Source organism: Lutra lutra, chromosome 9 (assembly GCF_902655055.1).
Source record: "Lutra lutra chromosome 9, mLutLut1.2, whole genome shotgun sequence".
NCBI lineage: Eukaryota > Metazoa > Chordata > Mammalia > Carnivora > Mustelidae > Lutra > Lutra lutra.
Window position 1 is genome coordinate 114,647,769 of NC_062286.1, and position 20,529 is coordinate 114,668,297.

General features: G+C 51.3%; 3 protein-coding genes across 6 annotated transcripts in view; all 3 read right to left on the reverse strand.

Annotated features, from left to right (window-relative positions):
* Positions 1-12,720: 12,720 nt before the first annotated feature.
* On the reverse strand, positions 12,721-14,598 carry MRPS26 (mitochondrial ribosomal protein S26). Of its 2 annotated transcripts, XM_047744414.1 has the most exons (4): positions 14,331-14,592; positions 14,086-14,232; positions 13,865-13,988; positions 12,721-12,949 (listed from the first exon to the last, which is right to left on the reverse strand). In XM_047744414.1, exons 1-4 carry the CDS (start codon positions 14,540-14,542, stop codon positions 12,815-12,817), a joined length of 618 nt encoding a protein of 205 aa, XP_047600370.1. In that variant the 5' UTR covers positions 14,543-14,592; the 3' UTR covers positions 12,721-12,814. The 2 variants fall into 2 exon arrangements, with proteins under 2 accessions (XP_047600370.1, XP_047600371.1); XM_047744415.1 differs by lacking the exon at positions 13,865-13,988 and having other exon boundaries at positions 14,331-14,598.
* A 224-nt stretch (positions 14,599-14,822) lies between these two features.
* On the reverse strand, positions 14,823-19,807 carry LOC125108513 (progonadoliberin-2). The gene is made up of 3 exons (XM_047744417.1): positions 15,964-19,807; positions 15,689-15,825; positions 14,823-14,917 (listed from the first exon to the last, which is right to left on the reverse strand). Exons 1-3 carry the CDS (start codon positions 16,115-16,117, stop codon positions 14,879-14,881), a joined length of 330 nt encoding a protein of 109 aa, XP_047600373.1. The 5' UTR covers positions 16,118-19,807; the 3' UTR covers positions 14,823-14,878.
* A 148-nt stretch (positions 19,808-19,955) lies between these two features.
* Positions 19,956-20,529, reverse strand: part of PTPRA (protein tyrosine phosphatase receptor type A) — a 150,099-nt gene continuing 149,525 nt past the window's right edge. For all 3 annotated transcript variants that reach the window (XM_047744412.1, XM_047744411.1, XM_047744413.1), the window contains one exon: positions 19,956-20,256. In XM_047744412.1, coding sequence (XP_047600368.1) covers positions 20,182-20,256 — 75 coding nt within the window. In that variant the 3' untranslated portion in view covers positions 19,956-20,181. The remainder of the gene's footprint in view (positions 20,257-20,529) is intronic.

Sequence of the window (20,529 nt, forward strand, 5' to 3'; positions counted from 1 at the left end):
CAAGTAGCCCAGTGCGGGACTCATCCCAGGTGTCTGGGATCATGGCCTGAGCTGAAGACAGTGGCTTAACCAATTGAGCCTCCCAGGTATCCAGCATTAACCCCTCTTTCCAAGGCTGCCTGTCTGGTCCACGCTGGAGCCCATCTCTTGCCTGAGTTCCTGGAAAAGCTTCATCATTGACCTCCCTTTCCCATCTTTAACACTGTGCCATCTGTTCTCAACACTGTAGCCAGGATGACCCAGTGAAACAAGGTCCCATAGAGTCACAGCTCTGCAATGGCTTTCTGTCACCCTACTGTCACCTCCTTGAGGTCATGTCCTAAGCTATCTCCTCTGGCCACAGGGCCTTCCTGCTCCTCCTGGACATACCTGGTATGCTCCTGCCCCAGGGCCTTTGCATATGCTTAGCATATACTTTCCCTTCTGTTTAAAAGGCTCTAAGTGAGTGATATCACTGACCTTCTTTTGAACTTGACTCAAGAACCACCTTCCTAGTAAAGACCCAGCTGGCTCCTATGTGAATAGCAAGCACCACTGCCACCTCCCCTTCAGCACCTGAGCCCTGTCTCCTGCTTTCTATTTCCAGAGCGGTTATCACAGTCACCAGGCAACCTCAGCAAGGGAGAAACGGAGGTCTACTCGGATGATTTCACCACTGACTCCCTCTGATTTCCTAGTCCAGAGTCCTGGGGGAAAAGGTGATCAAAACTCTTGCACAGCCAGGATGCCCGGGACAACGGGTCCCCCTATGGCACCCTGAAGACCATCAGGAAAATGAGCCATAAGAGGAATCCACTTTCACATGAGACCTCCTACCAGACGCCTTCTTTGATTCCAGGTGAGCACACACTCTTCCTCCCCTTGCCCGATGTGCTCATCTGAGAAAGCTGAGCAGAAGCATCCCAGGGTCCAAATCTCCCTCTGGCCAAGATCCTGGGAAACAAACATCTCTCCTCCCTGCACCAGCCACCTGTGATTGACGTCTGCTGGGGAAGAATGGGGCACCTGTCCCTCTTTCTTGGGACGTCATCACAAACCAGGCTTTGCTGCACAGTTTTCAGGAAAGAACCACCAGCAGCAGGCCGCCCAGGTTTGGTCTCAGTCTCACATGCCAGGCCCCATGTGGAACGAGAGCTTCAAGGAGACTGGTGTACTGTGTGGCCTTGGAACCTAACGGCAGGAGCTGAGATTTCAGTTCCAAATGAACACTGGCCTCTTGCACACAGCACAGCAATGTGGAGGATTTCTCAGGGGTGTGGCTCTGGAAGAAGTGCTTCTGTGGCTGAATTCACAGACAACAGGCAGAGGACACCTGCGGTGCCTCGTCCGAGGAAGCAAGGGGCACACTGTGCAAGAAGCCATAATGCTGCCTGTGGGCTGCTTCTCACCAAGCTCCCTGCTGAGATGAGGGCTGGGGAACCCAACAGGAAGCAAGTTTCCTATCATGTCTGCAGCAGGAGGGCTGGCTGGGGAGCAGAGTCCTATCCCTGGAGCAAGCTGGCCTGTGCATCAAGAGTAAAGGCCACTGCCACAGCCTCACAGTGTCCCAGTTACCTGATCTCACTGCCCTCCCACGCTCACACCTGCTGACACAGTGACTCCTAAGACCCAGACACTGCTTTCCTCCCAAGCTCAATGCTGCTCGCAGAGAAGCCAACTCCAGCCTCAGAAACATGTTCCGGAATTCCCTGGGTTTGTCTACACTGGCCCACCCAGATGTCCCTTCCAGATCATTACTCAAGTGCCCTCGGGTTTCAAGCCACCTTCAAGCTGCCCTTCAAAAGGCAGAAACAAGTCCATTTAGGCAGACCAGCTGAGCGACTCTATGTGCAGCATCTAGGACAACCAACACTTCCTCCCTGAACACCAACACTTCCAAGTCCCAGCTGCAAACCCTCCCTCACTGGGCACGGAGCACCACATCAGCATGAACACTGCTCTTTCAAATCTCTTGTCTCCCATTCCTTCAAATCAGAATCCAAGCTCCAGCCACCCTCTATTTTCCCCTCAGAGAAGTAAGGTAAAGGATAGAATAAAACACTATGTGTGCACAGCATAATTCTATCCAAATAGAAATTCCATGTTCTTTCTCATACAGGAGCCCTGCATTGCCCATACTAATGAGAGGCACCACAAGTTCAGTTCTCATATATATAGTTGACCTTATGTTTTTCCTTTTGGTATTTGGATCTCGAAGTCAATGTCTACATTGCTTGCTTCAAAGAACAAGAATAATAATGACGTGGTCATGTAAAGGTCTGGGTCTCCATAACCAGATAACATGGCTCTGGTTCAGATAAGGATGAAGACACAACCTCTTCCCAGGAAGCAAAGCCCACACAGGGAGCTGACATGCTTCACAGGTGATGAGTTCCTTTGCTCCATGGAGTTGTCCAAGTGCAAAGGATGCCAGCACCCTCCATGGTTCATCCTGTTTTCTTCATAAATTCCCCAATTCAAGTCCCAAATGATTCACCAGGTCAGGTTTCAGAGCCCAGGATGGGCCACCAGGTGAGTGGCCATACACACACACACCACCTCCCCACTGCCCCTCTAGGGGTGGCTAACAGGGGCTTGCGTTCCATTGGGAGCACAATGAGCCACTCCCTGGGCTCCTAAACAACCTACACTCCTCCATTCCTCCCCCTCACATAGCGCACTGCACCCTGTTACAACCCTGAGGCTGTGCTTTACTTTTAAAAATAATTTCTTTTAAAAAAGATTTTATTTACTTATTTTACAGAGAGAGACACATCAAGAGAGGGAACACAAGTAGGGGGAGTGGGAGAGGGAGAAGCCAGCTTCCCGCCAAGCAGGGAGCCCCGTGCGTGGCTCGATCCCAGGACCCTGCGATCGTGACCTGAGCCAAAGGCAGATGCTGAATGACTGAGCCACCCACGCACATCTCAAAAATAATTTCAAATATCAAAGTGATTCACAGAAGAGAAAAACATGAAGCCCCACAAAGGATTCTTGGACTATTTCGGAAGACTGAATTCTTCCCATTGTTTGAGGAAAAACAGGAAAGAAAAACACACAGACTCTCCCTTCCACTAGCAGGTCTGATTCACTTTAGTGACTCAAAGAAGAGCAGGAAATACAAGGGGAACAGATGTTCTGATGACCCATCATTCCAAACATTGAACTTTTGAATCTTCACCCACATACAAAGAAAGAAGCACAAACCAAGGTCTCAGCCTGGTGATGCAGAGAAGTCTGAATTGGAGGGACAGGGACAGACAATGAGGTTGTGTGTGTTGGCTGAGGCTGGTGGCACAGAAGAAGGTGCCCTGTCAGCTCTCCACCCGGGCCTCACCTGTCCTCAGCCAGGAGCCTGCTCACAGCCCTGACCTGTCACAGCTGTCACACAGGAGACACAGAGCCACCCCTGGAGCCAGCCCTGCCCACAGCCTCCTGCAGAATGCACTCCGCTCTCCTCCTTGAGCCTTGTCAGCTCTACCCAGACCTGGGACTCCCCTGTCTGCTGCAAAACTCTAGGATCTCCCCCCGCCCCTTCATCCAAAATTACACTGGCCCGAGTCTTTCATGGGAAAGGGGGAAGGCTACCTACTGAATGGTTAACACCTCCTTTCCTCTTCTGTCCTATTTCTCTCCACTTCCCTTTCTACCTGGCCAAACTGGAAGGAACATATCAATGGAACATCAATGTGCTCTGAGATCTGAATCTTTCATGGCAGCTTTCCTTATGCAAAAAGAAACTAGTGTATCCTACCACAGTGTGTTTGAAAACTATCATCTACAGAATAGGAGAGTGAAAATCACTCCATTTTTACCTCACTCTTTATGAGGCAGAACATAGTCTTTTTCTTTTCTTAAATGACTTCAATTCCAATCCTTTTCAATGCAGTGTTAATTTCTTTTTTTTTTTAAAGTTTTTATTTATTTATTTACTTGACAGACAGATCACAAGTAGGCAGAGAGGCAGACAGAGAGAGAGGAGGAAGCAAGCTCCCTGCTGAGCAGAGAGCCTAATGTGGGACTCGATCCCAGGACCCTGAGATCATGACCTGAGCTGAAATGAAGGCAGAGGCTTTAACCCACTGAGCCACCCAGGCGCCCGCAGTGTTAATTTCTTTGATTCAGGGGTAGGATTTCGTGATTCCTCACCTGCAGAGAACACCCAGAGCTTATCACAAGTGCCCTTCCTAATAGCCATCACCCATTTAGCCCTCGCCCCCACACCCCTGCCCTCCAGCAACCCTTGGTTTGTGCTCTCAGGTTGAGTCTGTTCCTCATTGAACTATTTCTCTCCCATCACTATGTTCATCTGTTTTCTTTCTGAAATTCCATAGGAGTCAAGTCAACAGGGTATTGGTCTTTCCTTACTGATTTTGCTTAGCTAAATCCACTCTAGATCCATCTACATCCTTGCAGATTGTAAGATTTCATTCTTCTTGAAGCTGGTCCTATTCCATTGTGTGTGTGTGTGTGTGTGTGTGTATTCATTCCACATCTTTTTCTCCATCAGTGAATGGACATTGAGACTCCCTCCATAGTTTCACTATTGTTGATAATGATGCTATAAACATCATGGTGCTGATACCCCACTGAATGTGCATTTTTGTGTCCTTTGGGGCAATACCTAGGAGTGCAATTGCTGGATCCTAGGATTGTTCAGTTTTTGGCTTTTGGAGGAACCACCATACCCTTTTCCAGAGTGGCTGCAACAGCCCACATGCCCACTGACAGTGCAGGAGGGTTCCGCTTTAAGCAGAATATTCCCTGCTTGCAATTTCCTAAGGAGGAAAGAGGAAACCTGTGGGATAATTTGACTCACCCAGTGTCAGGCAAGCAGCTACAGAAATTCACCCCAGAGTTCCTGACACCAAGCCTCTTGAAGCTACCAGCATGCCTGGAATTTGGGAATTCCAGGAGAATTCCCAAAGACTGTCCTTCTGGCTTCACCACCAATGAAACTACAGAGAAAATATGGCAAGTCCAACTATCTAGATGATCCATTTAGTGAAACTAGAAATTCAAGCTTCATTTTTAAATTGTCAAATCCTCCTTGGAATCATTTTGAATTTTCCCTCTGCCTTTACTATAACTCTTTGGATGAAGAGATGAATCAATTAGGAAACATCACCTTTGACAAAGGACAAGACATCATCCAAGTCTCTATCGGACCACAAACAGCCACCTAACTTTAGATGCTGGCCATTCCACCACAGCCTAGGCCCAATGGAATAAACACTGTTAGATGAAGGAACACATTCTATGTTAAAAACACACACCGAGTAAATCTCATCTTCCCTTTCGAATCAAAGCGACTGCCTAGGAAAGGGATGTTCCAAATACCTTGGTAAGCCAGAAATGAACAGAGAAAATGGGATCCACTGCCATGTTCTACCTGCAGAGAAACAAAGGAACTCTTGCACCCACTCTAGATTGCTAACAGGTGCTTCAGTTTGACTTTGTGGCTCCACTAGAAACAAGAGAAAAGCCCAGGAGGTTTGGGGTTAAAGAGAAGTTTTATCTCCCATCCTGACATGGATGTAACATTGCACCCAATGGGCCTGCTGCTTTCTCTGAATGCTGACATCCTGTGACAAGTTGCATGGCCGACTCAGATGCTGATTTCAAAACTTTGAGTCTCATGGAGCCAGAGTGGAGAAGGGTTGTCAGGTGGGGATAAGCAGGAACCTCCCACCTAAAGCCTGCACACCTGCTCCAATTTCTGGAAGAAGGAGAGACACATGCTTGCTTCTTAAGTGGTAATTAACTTCCTTCTAAAGTCAACCAATGCCATTGCCCTTTTTGGAGAAGTAAACATACTCTCCAAACACTCAACTCATTGGTTCCAAATGCAACATGAGTGGGGTTTGGTTTCCCCAGGCTAAAGACCCCCACCGGGAGGACCCTCCTGCACCATCATGACAGCCTGTTACCACCAAACCTGGGGACACGGTGAAATGCTGAGTTGGGGGACGGCTCCAGGGGTTGTTACCACCACTCTTGAGCCTGGGGAAACAGACTATACAGCTCACCACTCCCTCCCGTAAAAACAAACCGCAGTGCCTCACCTTTCAGGGTCTCTCAACCAGCACCTCACCACGGGCGTCAGAGCCAACAGGCTGCCCTGACTCCTCTTCTGGCGTGTTTCCCACTGCAGCTCGCCACTGTCTTTAGTGGTGGCAAGCAGCATTGCCATGCCTTCCAGTGAGTCTCGCACCGCAGCTCACCATTCCCTCCAGTGGTGGGAACTTGCACTGCCAGGCCTTCCAGCATCTCGCAATGCAGCTCACAACTGCCTCCGATGGTCTCAAGCCACAGTGGCACGTCTTCCACCGCCCCTCAGACTGCAACTCAGCGCTGCCTCGTCTTCCCACACCTTGCACGGTGTCTATCCACTGCACCCATCTTCTGGAAGCTCCGGTGGCACGTCTTCCAGCATCTTGCCCACTGCAGCTCAGCACTGCTTCCCTTGGCGGTAAGCTGAACTGCCTCATCTTTCAGCATCTGTTACACTGGAACTTAGCACTGCCTCCAATAGTGGAAAGCTGAATGATAAGAGCTGCTTGATGGAATGGCAGTGCAGAAGTCTGTCACTAGACGCAGTGGTGACTAGACGCAGTGGTGACTAGACTAGACGCAGCTATCCCAATGCCTAGATGCACTGACATTGGGATAGCTGCTGGGAGACAAGCCAGTGCAGCTTGCAGTGGTGAGACGCTTTGATTAGAAAGGGAAGATGAGATTTGCTTGGTGTGTGTTTTTAACATAGAATGTGTTCCTTCATTTGACATTATTCCATTGGGCCTAGGCTGTGGTGGAATGGCCAGCATCTAAAGTTAGGTGGCTGCTTGTGGTCAGATAGAGACTTGGATGATGTCTTCCATTTCTTCCAGTGGTGAGAGCCTGGAAGAAATGGAAATGTCGGTTTCTGTCCCTGGAGGCAGTGTTCAGCTGCAGTGTGAGAGACGCCAGAAGGATTTGCAGTGCTTCTCGTGGCCATGAGAGGCAGTGTTGAGATGCAGCATGAGTCCATGGAAGGTGTAGCTGTGCAGCATGTCACCACTGGAGGCAGTGCTGAGCTGCCATAGGAGATGCTAGAAGGAGTGACAGTGAAGTATCCCGTCACTGGAGGCACTGGTGAGCAGCACTTTAGGACGCTGCAAGGAGAGGCTGTGCAGTTTCCTACCACTGGAGGCAGTGATCAGCTGCAGTGAGAGGGATGCTGGAATGCTTTGCAGTGCTGATTACTTCTACTGGAGGCAGTGATGACCTGCACGGTGAGAGGAGCAAGGAGAGGTGACAATGCAGCTTGCCACCACTGGAAACAGTGGTGAGCTCCAGTGCCAAGATACTGAAAAATGCTGCAATGCCCTTTCACGCCACTGGACACAGTGGTGAGCTGCAGCGTGAGACACTGGAAGGAGGGGCAGTGTCAATTCCCGCCACTGGAGGCAGAGGTCAGCTACGGTGCCAGAGATACCAGAAGGCTTTGCAGCCTTTTCTTACAGCCACTAGAGTCACTGTTCAGATGCAGTGTGGGACCAGTGATTGCAAGGCTGTGTAGCTTGTGGCCACTGTAGGCAGTAATGAGCTGCAGTGCATGACTCTGGACACAGTTGGCAGTGTCTGTTCCCACCATAAGAGGTTATGAGATCTCAGCCCAAATCTCGTGAGAACTCAAGCAGTACTCGTGATATTTTTTTACCCAAATAGGAGAACTCATTCCAAATATGAGATGAGCATGTATTCCAAAGCTAGAGAGATCTCATTCAAAATCTCCAGAGAACTCAGGCAATTCTAATGAGAATTTTATCCCAATCTCTCGATGTGGGGAGAATTATCATGAGAATTGGGTAGAACCCTCCTGAGAACTCACTTCAACTGTCATGAGAACTCAGGGACACACGATCTCAGTCCAAATCCTGGGAGATCTCAGTCCAAATCTCGTGCGTGAGAACTTCTTTCGATGCTTGAGAGATCTCAGTTCAAATCTCCTGGGCACTCGGGTAATTCTCGTGAGAATTCTACCCAAATCCATAGATTTACCCATACCCAAATCTATGGATTTGGGTAGAATTCTCATGAGAAGTCATTTAAAATATCGTGATATCTCAGAGACACCACATGACCTCAGTCCAAATCCTGTGAGGTCTAATCCAAATCTCTTGAGAATTTATTCCAAAGCTCACGAGATCTCACTGCAACCCAATTTGGGCAGAAAGCTCATGAGAAGTGGCCGGAAACCCCAGTGAACTCGCTTCCTGCAGCGGGGCACTCAGAGGAGTTGCCTGGGCCTGGCCCCTGGTCCTGCTGGGTTGTGGCAGGAACCTCCTGGGGATCCCGCCTCAGTGCCGGCAGATGGGGCCTGCCATGCCCCTAGGCCTGAACCCTAAGCCTAAGTTGGGTTTTCAGGCTTCCGTCCCCAGACGCCTGGCCCCCAAGCCCTCTAGACTGGGGACCCCTGTGCCACACCCCAGGACTCTGCAAGGGGCCCGGTAGGTCGCAACACAAACCTAGCGAGAAAGCGCTCCAAACACCGGGCGCGCACAACGCCAGCCAATTCTGACAGATGTAAGGCGTGCAGCCTGCTGTAGATGCTCTCTCCCCCTGTTCCTCTGCCCCTCCCCCGCCCTCTCAAACACAAAAAAGCACAAGGGAGTGATGTAGCTATTAATAATTTTTACAGAATTTCAGAAAATACAAATCCCTGTCAGAATCCATTACTGTCTCAAAGTTCATTTCACCTTATTCTTAAGAAGTCTCTACAAAACATTTCTGCCTGTTCTTGCTCTCTATACTCCTCTAAGTTGTGAGAAACCATACTTCTAGGTTGTTCACCCATAAGCCTCAGCTCCGCAGGTGGCTGGAAGTGTGCACACCGCGCTCCCGGCTTCCTTGCCAGCTGGCTTCCATTACAAAAATAACCTGGGAGTCTCTGGCCAGATTTGTTTTTATTTATTTAAAAGAGAGAGAGGGGCGCCTGGGTGGCTCAGTGGGTTAAAGCCTCTGCTTTTGGCTCAGGTCATGATCCCAGGGTCCTGGAATCGAGCCCCATGTCAGGCTTTCTGCTCAGCAGGGAGCCTGCTTCCCCCCCCACCCTCTCTGCCTGCCTCTCTGCCTACTTGTGATCTCTCTCTGTCAAATAAATAAATAAAATCTTTAAAAAAAAAAAGAGAGAGAGAGGCTCTCTTTCTAACAAATAAATAAAATCTTAAAAAAAGAGAGAGAGAGAGAGAGAGAGAGAGAGAAAGCCTGAACTGGGAGGAGGGGCAGAGAGAGAGTGAGAGGCAGATTCCCTGTTGAGCAGGGAGCCCGACATGGGACTTGATTCCAGGACCCTGGGATCTTGACCTGACATGAAGGCAGACGACCAACTGACTGAGCCATCCAGACAACCCAGCAAGATTTGTTTTTATGGCCAGATGAAGGGTGAATCCACGTTTATCCCTCAGCTTCCGGGGCACCCCTGGCAGCAACAAGCCGCCCCTACCTTCCTGCCTGGGCCATGGTGCTCTGACTGCAGCAGCGGCCCATTAGCCAGCACCTGCACTTGTGGGCTTGGGGTCTGGCAGTGGTGGGCAGAGGTGCGGTAGCCAGGACTGATATGTAGATGTCAAACTCACAAGACCTTGACCACCCTCCAGTAGATAACAAGATCCCACTTCTGGACTGTCTCTCTCCCCCAGGAGGCAACATTAAAAAAAAAAAAAAAGATGAATAAGGTAAAATAGAACATAAGTTCCTAGAGACTTCCAGCCACTTAACTGGGTTTTTACCCTTGGCAAGGGAAAATGCCAAAACATCTGGGGAAGATTAGTGGCACTTTGACCCACAGCCCCACCCTGGAGTACTGGGGCAGGGGGCATGCAGCTTTGTCCTTGTCACTTTAGTGGGCCCTCATGTGCCCGCACAGTGTGCTGAACTTACGGGTTCTTGATTTCGAAGACTTGGAAATGGAACAATGAATTAGACCGTGTTCTGTTTCTTCTCTTTCATTTTTTTTAAGGTTTATTTGACAGAGTGAGAGAGAGCACAAGTAGCAGGAGCAGCAGGCAGAGGGAGAGGCACTGAGCAAGGAGTTGGATACAGGGCTCAATCCCAGGATCCTTGGATCATTGCAGGGCTGGATCCCAGGAGCCTGGGATCATGATCTGAGCCGAAGGCAGTTGTTTAACTGAGTCACCCAGGCGCACTACTTTATTTATTTATTTTTTTTAATTTTTTTTTTTAAGATTTTTATTTATTTGACAGAGAGAAATCACAAGTAAGCAGAGAGGCAGGCAGAGAGAGAGGAGGAAGCAGGCTCCCTGCTGAGCAGAAAGCCCGATGTGGGGCTCGAACCCAGGACCTGGGATCATGACCTGAGCCGAAGGCAGCGGCTTAACCCACTGAGCCACCCAGGCGCCCCAACACTACTTTATTTTTAAAGTAACTTCTTAACACCATCGTGGGGCTTGAACTTACAGCTCTGAGGTTGAGTTGCATGTTCCACCGACCAAGCCAGGAAGGCACCCCAACAACTCTGTAGTGTTGCACAACCTAATCCTCAAGACTTTGACCACCCACCCCAAGGACATCATGGTGGCCCACTTCATTGATGTCATGTTGCTTATCTTGGAGAATTGGAAGGGGCAGGAATCCAGACTGACTGGGGAGTTAAATCCCAGGAAAAAAGTGCCCACCCAGCAACGTTCTTGGGGTCAGCATACTTCTCCCCCTGGGTGAAACACAAATTACACTTGTTCCTCCATCTACCCTCATGGTGCACAAACCGTGGTGGGTGGGCCTCTCCAAATCCTCGTGAAAGCACTTCTGTTTGCTTACTGCCCGCCAGATGCTTTTATTGGGTAGCCCTCAAATCTATGCTCAAGTGGGACCTCATGCGAGAGAAGATTCTCTGAGAGGTCCAGGTTCACATTGTGTATAGCAGACCCAAAGCATATTTGAAACTTGTGGGAAAAATCGGATGTCCTGGGCTTTTTGAAGCCATCAGCTTAACGATTACGGTTCTATTGGAGATTAGGCATTCTTCCATGACACACCACATCAGTCAGCACCCTGGACCATGTGCACCTAACAGCACTCTGACTCATTAGATGCAGGTACAGATGCGATTGGGCTTGATTTAACTCTGAAGGTACCAGTAACCTGCCCATCTGGGTCTATAGCAGTAAGAGGGTTATGCATAAAGGATAAAAACATCAAAGCCTGGTTTATGGGTGGCTCCACAGGACATACTGGCATTAGCAGTGGACGTTAAGGACTTACAGCCCCACACAGGACATTAAAGAATAGCCGTGAAGGAAAGGCAGCCCAAAGACAGAGCTTTAACAAAGTAGGACACATTCTTCACCAGAGGACAGTTTGTGTCAGAATCCTGATGCAGAAGGGCAGGGACTTTAGCAAGAATGAAACTGGACTTCCCAAGCTCACCAAACACTTCCACTGCATGTGGTCCCCTCTCCTCACAGCAAAGCCCAAGGCTATGGGCACAGTTGCCTCAATCCATGGCCCATAATGTGCACCCATCGGCTCTCCTGTCAGAAGTTACACTGAGCACCTGGAGTCCTGGGCATGGTCAGCACTGTCCTCTGCCTGGGCTTGGTGCCCCGGAAAAGGTGACCTATCAGCCTGCAAGAGGGAGGCCATTGCCCTCACCCGGGCAGGGCCTGATGGAGGCTGGGTGCAAGGAACTATAACTATTGGCCCTCTGCCTGTACCTTACTACATGCTGCTTCACCTCAATATTGAGGGATGGCCCATATTCCCTAAAAGGCTTTCGTACTTTGGGGGTTTCCAGACCGTCTCCACCACATGGTAGTTGGTGGAATAAATTAGGATTCCATTTGTTTTCCCCTGGTGGTATCTGGGCAAGTTCAGGTGAATGGTGACAAAGGGGCAGCAGCTCTTGCTCTAAGAAACACTAGGATTTGAAATTGAATAGGGGCCATACATCTCTGTGTTCATTTACTAAACCTTGTCACCTTCAGTTGCAAGTATTTCTGGTACCTGTAGGGTTTGGTCCAAGGGCTGGATAAGCCACTGACCTTGTAAAGGTCAACCAGACCTCCCCTGCCAATACCAATCTGGGTGTGGTCCAAGGAAGCCGCCCATGCCAGGGCACAGGTGGGTCACTGAAGCCATGGGTGGGAAGGGCCACCATAAGAAATGGGGTCTCCTCCTTGCCTTCTGTGTCTTGGGCACACCAGACCCTAGAGGGCAAATCTCAGGGTCAAGCAGAAGCAGGCCAGTGGTTAGCTTCTGTCTCAGGTACTGGGTGGTGTCTGGGTACTCTGGCTTGAGTCCTAAAGATCTAGATCAGGAGTTGGCAAACTTCTGTAAAAACCCATGGAATGAATAGTTTAGACTTTGTAAATCAAATGGTCTCTGTCGCAGCTACTAGTTTCTACCATCACAGTGTGAAAGTAGTCAATGAATGAGTTTAGCTGTGTTCCAATAAAATGGATTTACAAAAAGCAGCAGCAAGCCAGGCTGGGCCCATGGACAATAACTTGCCAACCACTGTCCTTGTCCTTGATGACACTTAGTAGATGACTTGGTCGCCTGAGGGAACTATGGTCCATTCTGCTCCTCTGTGAGATGGGAACCTCTAAGGTCTGGTGCTTTGCTGAGTTGTACATGGGTGCAGAAGAGGACACTGTGGATGGGAATTTCTGACCAAGTGGTGGGTGCAGAGGCCAGAATGTGAGGGCTATGCCAGAACATGGTGAGCCTCCTTTTTCCTAAGAACCATTGACAGGTTTATTGCAGATCAGTTCCGACCCTCCTACCCCCATACACACATGGTCCCTGGGTGGGCACTGTTCTTACTGGGCTCTTAAGAGCCCTTGTGCTGTGGCCTGACCACCAGCCCCTCTCTGGTGATGGCCCAGTTGTAGCTCTTCGGTGAGTCCAAAGCTTCTTCCACCCGTGCATCCAGGTTCTCTGGGGTGATGAAATTTTTTGCTTCCTCCTATTGGGAGACAGAAGACCAGATGAATGAAAGCACATACCTGCCGGCCTTTAGCTCACTGAGAGGCTCCAGCTCTCTCCCTGGATGGATGCTTGGAGCCCAGGTCCCTTGTGAGTGTCCTGATGACCTTCCCATGGAAGAACATCAGGCAGTCTCACCATATTCCTCTTTCCTAGATAATTATCCACTGGACATCTCAGCCAGAACTCCAAGTACACCAGTTGTGACAATCTCGTGTCCCATTGGGTAGAATCTGTTCCTCAATGTTGCCTCAATGTCCCTCTTAATCCCTCTCAAACTTGTCCTTCTTCCTCTATTACTTTATTTTTTTAAAAAAGATTTTATTTATTTGTTAGATGGAGGTAGGGAAAGAGAGAGAGAGCACAAACAGGGGAAGCAAAGAGAGATGCAGGTTCCACGCTGAGCAAGGAGCCCAGGATCCTGAGCGGAACTGAAGTCGGACACTCAAACTGACTGAGACACTCAGGTGTCCCTCCATCTAACTTTAATTCAGACCTCATCCATTCTTGCTGGATGACTGCTAACTGGTTTCCCTGCTTTTATTAAGTCTCACACCTGCCATCCTAGCCCAGAATATTAATACTTTAATGATTTATCACCCGCAAAGCAAAATACGAACTCCTTGCGGAAACGGGAGTCCCTCCCACAGATGCGGGCTTACCACCACCTAGCTACTGTAATACTTTTCCTAACAATTCTCACCTCTCGGTTTCTGCGCCTGCCAGCCACTCTCCTTGAATTCCTTCGCTCCCAAATCCTCACCTGCTAACTCTAAAGACTCAAGGCGGCTCGCTCGCTCAGTGCACGTAGCCCCACTGCGCCGCGCCCAAGCAGACTTCCCGGCCTCCAGCTCCAGCCCCAGCCTCCGCCCCAGACCCCCGAGACCCGGCCCACCTGCAGCTGCAACACTTCCTGCTCCTTGAGCTGCGCCCAGGCCTGCGCCTCTAGCGCCCGCCGGGCTTTCTCCTCCGCCTGCCGCTGCTCCTGCTCCCGCGCCTCCTGCCGCAGCCGCGCTAACCTGGGGTGGGGTGGGGTGGGGCAAGACGCTTACACTGAGCGCGGCTGGCTCTCCCCGGAGCCAGCCCGCGGCCCGCCCCGCCTCCCCGCCCACTCACCGCAGCTCTAGCAGCCGCTGGTTCTCCGCCTGGTTCCAGGCCATTAGGTCGCGGTGCTCGGTAGCATCTTGCAGCGCCTTGCGCTCCGCCAGGACCCCAGCCCGGGCCTCGTGCACCTTCTTCCGCACCTCGGACACAAACTCCAGCCTAGGCGGAGACGCGCCCAGAGTCGGCACCCTCTATGCCCGCCCGCTGCCATACACTGCCCGCGGCACCAACGGTCGCCTCCTACTTGTCACACACACCTGAGGGCGCGCACCGTCTGGCGGTACTGCCGGTAACGCTCCGTCAGCAAGAAGAATTCTACAGGATCCACCGCGGGCGGGGTCGTCACGCGCCCGACCTTGGACTTGGCCGGAGGGTCGTGACGGGTCTTCCGGCCGCGCACCGGCAGCAGCAGCGGGACAGGTGGTCCGCCCGGGGACCCCCAGCCCAGGACTCTCAGCGCGCGCAGCATGGTCCAGGCCTACCCTGCGTCCCGCGCGCCGCAGGGCATCACGGGACCCGGAAGCGGCCGCGGAGCACCACGGGACATGTAGTCCACAGGCCTTGCCCCGAGGCCGCTCGAGGGTCGCGTGCCTGCGGACTTGGGCGTTTCCGCCCCAGACCCACGGCTCTGGCTGCTCCCACCCTGCGGGGTCTGCACCACCCCGCCCCACCCTTCCCCGTGTCCCTCCCGCCGGCGGGCCAAGTCCACGTCCCTCCAACCCCATGCAGGGTAGGGTCTTAGTGGGGGTGGGCGAGGGAGGGGACGGAGAGAACGCGAGGCAGCAGCTTCAGGGACTTCATATCTTTATTGGAGGGTGACAGGGTGCGGCGCTTTACGTCCTTTCTGCAGGGGGGAGGGGTTCGTCATGCCAGCTGATGCCGTGGTCACCTGGCCGCCCAGCTGCGACCTTGTCCGCCCCCATCCCTCCCAATCTGGTTTTGCTGGGGATGACGCTGCCGCCAGACTGATGCCCCTGCCAGCTAGACGACCCAGCTGCGGGCTCTGTAGCTTCCTGGGCGTTGTTCACCCTTAACACACCTGGTTTGTAAAAATCTGAGCTCACACTGACTCATTGAAGTGGTTAAGTTTTTGCCTTATAGCAATTTACAACTTCTCCTTCAGTTAACCGCTCTCCTAGTGCACTTTAAAAAATTTGCGAAGTAGTAATAATCCATCTCTGCACATCAATCTTCTGCAATCACTGTCATTCCTAGTGCATGTCCGTGACCACCTGGTTCTTGGTGCCCTCCTATTAGTTTAAGTTCACACCTCTCACCTCTTTCCACTGAGGGCCTGCCCACCTCTAGACACACTGCCTTCTCTTGACAAGGAAGAAGTCTGGAGGACCCCGCTACAGCTAGTCTTATTTATGGAGGATTTCAGTACAATTATCTCCACTTCACTAGTGACTTCTAATCTTTTACATAAATATAAATTGTCTAGAATTCTGAGAAACAGGATAGCAGATGGTATCCTTCTGTGTGTGCCTGGGGTGTCTTGGCATGGAGTGTGTCAGTGTTGCCTTGTTATCCCCCTCTTCTGTCCACACAGACCCCCAAGTCCTTAGACGCAGTGGCCCCTGCTGGGCCATGCCCGCCCCCTCCCTATACTTACCAGCAGTGTCTGCACCAGGTGCTGCTTCCCGCGGAGGGGCCACCAGCCTGTGGTTCTGCCCTCCCAGGGCACACTGTTCTCAGGGGGAGCCAGGGCGTCACTTGGGAGGGTTTGGGCAGTCTGGTCTGGGCTACTTGCTGCAGGGCCCAGGACCCGTCCTCAGAAAGGAGCCAAGGCTGCGGCCTGCCCACTACTCCCACTCCAGGCTCTAAGATGGAGGAGACCCAGCCAACATCTTCTTCCTCCCACTCAGGCTGGGGAGACCCTTAACCCACCTAGGAGCCTTGGGACCTGCTGGGGGTGGTGGGCTGAGCTGGAAGCTCGTTTTCCTCCAGGGTACCAGCCATGGGACCAGTGCTGGGCCTTCGAGGATCCAGGGTGGACGGTGAGCAGCAGCAGTAGCAGAAAGCCTAGTCTGCGGTTGGCCATGGCAGGGCTGCTCCCGTGGAGAGTGGACAGCACTCAAGAAGAGACACTGCCATCTATACCTCCCTCCTTTTCTTTCAGGGGCCCCCTGGACAACTGGCACTTCAGGGGCAGCTTTAGTGTTTCCTAATGCCCTTATCACTTCTGCCACTGCTGCTCATCCCAGAGCTCCAGGATCTGCACCCCAAAGGCTCCTGGAAAATAGCCTTCCCCAGAGCCCCCTGGGGGTTCCCAGCCTTGCCAGCCGAGGGTCCCCCTCAGTCCATCAGGCCTACCCCTTCTTCCTTCAGGGATTCCAGTAGTAGGAGAAGGTTGGGAAGAGGAACAGACTCCGGTAAGGGGAGCTATCCAAGAGTAGCAGCAATGTGTGGGCATTTGGGGCACCTGGTGCATGGCATGCTGCCTCTGTTCTCTGTAGTTTGCCATCTCTCATTCATGGCAGGTGAGGATGTGGAATGGATGTCTGGAGGTGCCAAGGGCAAGTGCTTCTACCCCTTGTCCCTCCTTAACTAGAGGCAGCAGGCACAAGAACAGCATTGGGGGTAAAGGGAAAGGTGTTCTCCCCTCATCCCCCGCCACTCCCACCCAAGGACATGGCTCATGGGTAGAGGAACTTGGGAGGGAGAAGTGGAGCAGCGTGCCACACACCCAGGACAGACTTCCAGCCAGGAGCCCCAGCCTTTGGGGAGAGCAGCCTCTTCACTCACCACGGGAAAGCTCTGGATGAGGTGGCTCCTTGAGGTGGCTCCTCCAGGCGACAACAGGATCCCCAGACAGCCAGCTCTGGGATTTATTGATCAGGTGACTCCATCCTGTTCCTGGTCCACACACTCCAGTGACGTCTCAAAGAGGGAAGGGGAGCAGCCTGACACCCAACCCCCTTGCCTTACCATTTTATGTTCCTAGTGTATTTTTAGCCAGTGCCCCTAGGTCACCAGACAGATTGCTCCCTCTCCCTGCCTTCCCAGAGATCTGACATGGTAAGACTCCTGCTCCAGCCTGGCCAGGCCCTAAAGAATCATCTTCCCACTTCCCAGGCTGCATCCTCAAGCTCCTGCCCTTTGGCCTACAAAGCCCTTAGTCTTCTCTGATCCAAAAAGGGAACTGTGGCCTGGAGGGGGCAATGCCTGGGGGACCCTGAGTGCCACACAGTTGGCAGCCTGAGTGGGGAGCCCAGCAAAGTGTGAAGGTCTGGGGGAGACTATGAGGGCCTGAGGGCTGGTTTGCCCCACTGTTAAACTGGGTTGGATGCAGCCGTCCTCATCCACACACCTGGGCACCAGGGCTGGGTCACTCCAGATGGAGGCAGGTTTGGGTGGGGCATACCGACCCCCAGGTGGTTTCTCTCTCCTCCCAGGAGGCCGATGAGAGGGGGCCCAGCTAAGGGGACAGTGCAGCATCTGTGGGCCTATGAATGAGCAGGGGGTAGCAATAGTTTTGCCTCTCAAGGTTCCAAGCCTTCCCCTGTGCTCAACCCAGGACTATTCATGGAGCTGGGCACAGCTAAACTAGGACACTCGAAGGTCCCCCCACTTCTCAATCTGCGTCAGTTCTGCTTTCCACCAGCCACCAGCTATTAGCCTGGGGCTAGGGGGAGGGCAGAGGCCTGTTTACAGAATTAATAGCCAATCTTCACATTTGCTCTGAACAGCAAATGCAAGGGCCAGGGTCAGGCTTGGCATTGTGGCAGTCAGTTGTCAGGGAGTAGGTGCGTCAAATCCTGTGGCAAAGATTGGGGAGGGGATGGCATAACGGGCACCACAGTCATCCACAGGCACCTGAACTTCAGCTGCCTAGGCAGGAAGGCACTCAGGAATTTCCAAAATGACTTATCTTTAGCAGGGACCCGAAGCAATGTGTAGATTGTATATTCAGTTAAACTGTTTCGGGAAATAAACACTTTGTTCCTCTATGTGTTGGTTAACCAAGTAATTTGGGGGGTAAATATTGGTTTTGTGGAAATGACTGAGTTCACTAAGTTCGCTTAGTTCTGGTTTGGGTTTACAGAATGTTTTATTCAAAGTCCCCTGTGTTTATTTTAAAAGAGGAATGGGGTGCCTTTATTTTTTCAGTAACTTGTTTGTGGTTTTTCCTAAAAAACCAAACCAGAACTAAGCTTCCCAGCAGATGCTTTGGTTCCTTTCTTTCTGGCAACATCCGTAGCTTTTCAAGAACGTTTTCTATCCTCTTTTAGGTTATAGACTCTGAAATTCATCCTTCCATCCCTCTCAGCAGGGCACAGAAAGCCATTTGTTCAGCAATGAGCTCCAACTAATGGGGGGCCCTTGAGGACAGGACTTTATCCATCTGGGAGTTGCTTGTAGTCAGCTGGGAAAGGAGAGGCTTAGACCTGAGTGCTCAGGTGATGCTGGAGCACAGAAGGGCACAGACCCTGATCAGATGGTCTGGGTGAAGGATGACAATGAGTTAGCTGGAGTCTGCACACAGAGCAGCTGTGGGGCTCCCTTGTAAGGAACAAAAACGGTGAAGAGTCAACCCAGGAACTGCCAGTGGATCCAGATCCCTGGACTAGGGGTGGAGGGAGAGAGGTGCAGAGAATGCTGGAAGGCCGCAGGAAGGGACAGTAGACTCTGGAGAGACCAGGTGAACCCCTGGGCAGTGGGAGTGTGAGACAGGGGCCCGTGGGTCAACCCATGCAGTCACTTGGCAGGAAGAAGGAGCTCAGGGCTGGAGAAGGGCGGAGGGTCTACAACACACAGACCACAATAACGCCTAGTCTCTGAGGAAGGAGAAAGAGGAGGAGCAGAGGCTACAGAGTAAAGATAAAGTCAGAAGGGAAGAAATGGTGGACAGAAAGTGGATCTGTGACAAGCAGTAAGAAAGGAATCTGTGAGGATGAAGGGTAGAAGAGGGGAGAGTGAATCTATCATAAAAGCATAGGCCTGGGGGAAGTGCCTTTTTTAAAAATTAAAACCAAAGACTTGTGCATTTGGTGATGGTGAAGTGCTGAAGGAAACTGAATGCCCAGGAGGGCACTGACTTGATGAAACGAGCTTGGGACTGAAGACTCCTACCATCTTAGCCTCTGGATCTGAGGCACTTCCACATAAAAGTCCTGGAAATGTGGACAGACATAAAAGGAAATGAAAAGATTTTAATCTAGTAAGTGTGGATATATAAAGACTTACCCTGGACAGAATGACATAATCCAGACGTTTTGGAGCAAAGCACCAGGGAAATTGGACCGGCCTTGGCCAGCTACCTCCTCTCTCTTCCATGCCCCTGTGCTAGGGAAACAGTGAGGACGCTGACCATTTTGCAGGGAGCAAGGCTGGCTGGGATCACTGCACCAAAGCTAGGCTGGGAACGGAAGGTGGGTCCTGGCAACTAGCTGAGAGCTGAAGAGGCTGTGCCAGTTGGACAGGAGCGGAGAGGACAGCGGCCCCTGAGAGAGCACTGACAGCAGGGCCAGGAATGGCCCAGGAGAGCCCCAGCCCTGGTCTGGCTGCCCCACCCCAGACAAAGGGAGACGCTTCCTCAGGGAGTCAAAGCTTTTATTACCTGATAATCCCTAGAGTGGTGCCAGAGATACCGGTCTGGTCCCTTTACTCCCCACAGTGGGTTGTGGTGGTGATGAGGGAGGATGGAGATAGAGAGGGGAGGGATTATTTACAGGGCAGGGAGGGAACAACAGCCTGAAAGGGGCAGATGAGAGGGAGGCACCTGGATAACCAATTTCCTCAAGAGCGCTGAGAACTTTGTGCTTTTTTTCTTAGTTGATGCTGAGCTACCTGGAATGAATTTGTGTTCCTTCTTTAGGAAAAGAGGTCTAAACCAAAGAATAATACAGCCCAATTTCCAGGCAGAGGATTTCACGATATCAATCCAAACATCACACTATTTAATTCCCCAATAAAACATTGGAAAAAGGACTATCAGTGCTAACACATTTACATATAAAATCTTCCACCTAATAGGTAATAGAAGCCTATGTACCAATTTCTAAAACAGTTATAAGATATATACACAATTTTGGGTATATTAACAAAACAGAATATTACAAAATATTAAAGGCAATTTTCCTGTCCACTGGATCTCATCACCTCTTACTTGAAGTTGGCATAATCTGAGAATGCGTCAATATATTCCTGCACCACCTTGTAGCAGAACTCATACTGTTCCTGCAGAGCAAACAGAAGAGAAAAACCAACATTACTGAGGACAATAGGACCTGCAGTTCCTGACCGGTTTTTAAAGGAAAAAAAAAAAAAGCCTGAGGGGAAGTGAATGTTTTTGGACTTGAATCTGAGTCCTGCCCTGCCTTCCAGAGTTCTGACAGCATTCCCTTTCTGGGTTGAGTACAGCTAAATTTTGTCCAAGTGGAGGTGACCCAAGAGGGAGACATGGCCCTAGGCCTGCAGCGGTCAGATGTGAGTGCGCCGGGCTGGTGGACC

Bases quoted from the DNA above. Each gene is read 5' to 3' on its own strand.
- MRPS26 (XM_047744414.1), bottom strand. From the start codon at position 14,542: ATGCTGCGCGCGCTGAGAGTCCTGGGCTGGGGGTCCCCGGGCGGACCA. The intron at 14,233-14,330 runs GTGTGTGTGACA...GTCTCCGCCTAG, and splicing joins CAGACGGTGCGCGCCCTCAG to GCTGGAGTTTGTGTCCGAGG. The intron at 12,950-13,864 runs GTGGGCCGGGTC...GTCTCCCAATAG, and splicing joins AGGAAGTGTTGCAGCTGCAG to GAGGAAGCAAAAAATTTCAT.
- LOC125108513 (XM_047744417.1), bottom strand. From the start codon at position 16,117: ATGGCCAACCGCAGACTAGGCTTTCTGCTACTGCTGCTGCTCACCGTC. The intron at 15,826-15,963 runs GTGGGTTAAGGG...TGGGCCCTGCAG, and splicing joins GCAGGTCCCAAGGCTCCTAG to CAAGTAGCCCAGACCAGACT. The intron at 14,918-15,688 runs GTAAGTATAGGG...TCCCCCCTGCAG, and splicing joins ACCTGGTGCAGACACTGCTG to AAAGGACGTAAAGCGCCGCA.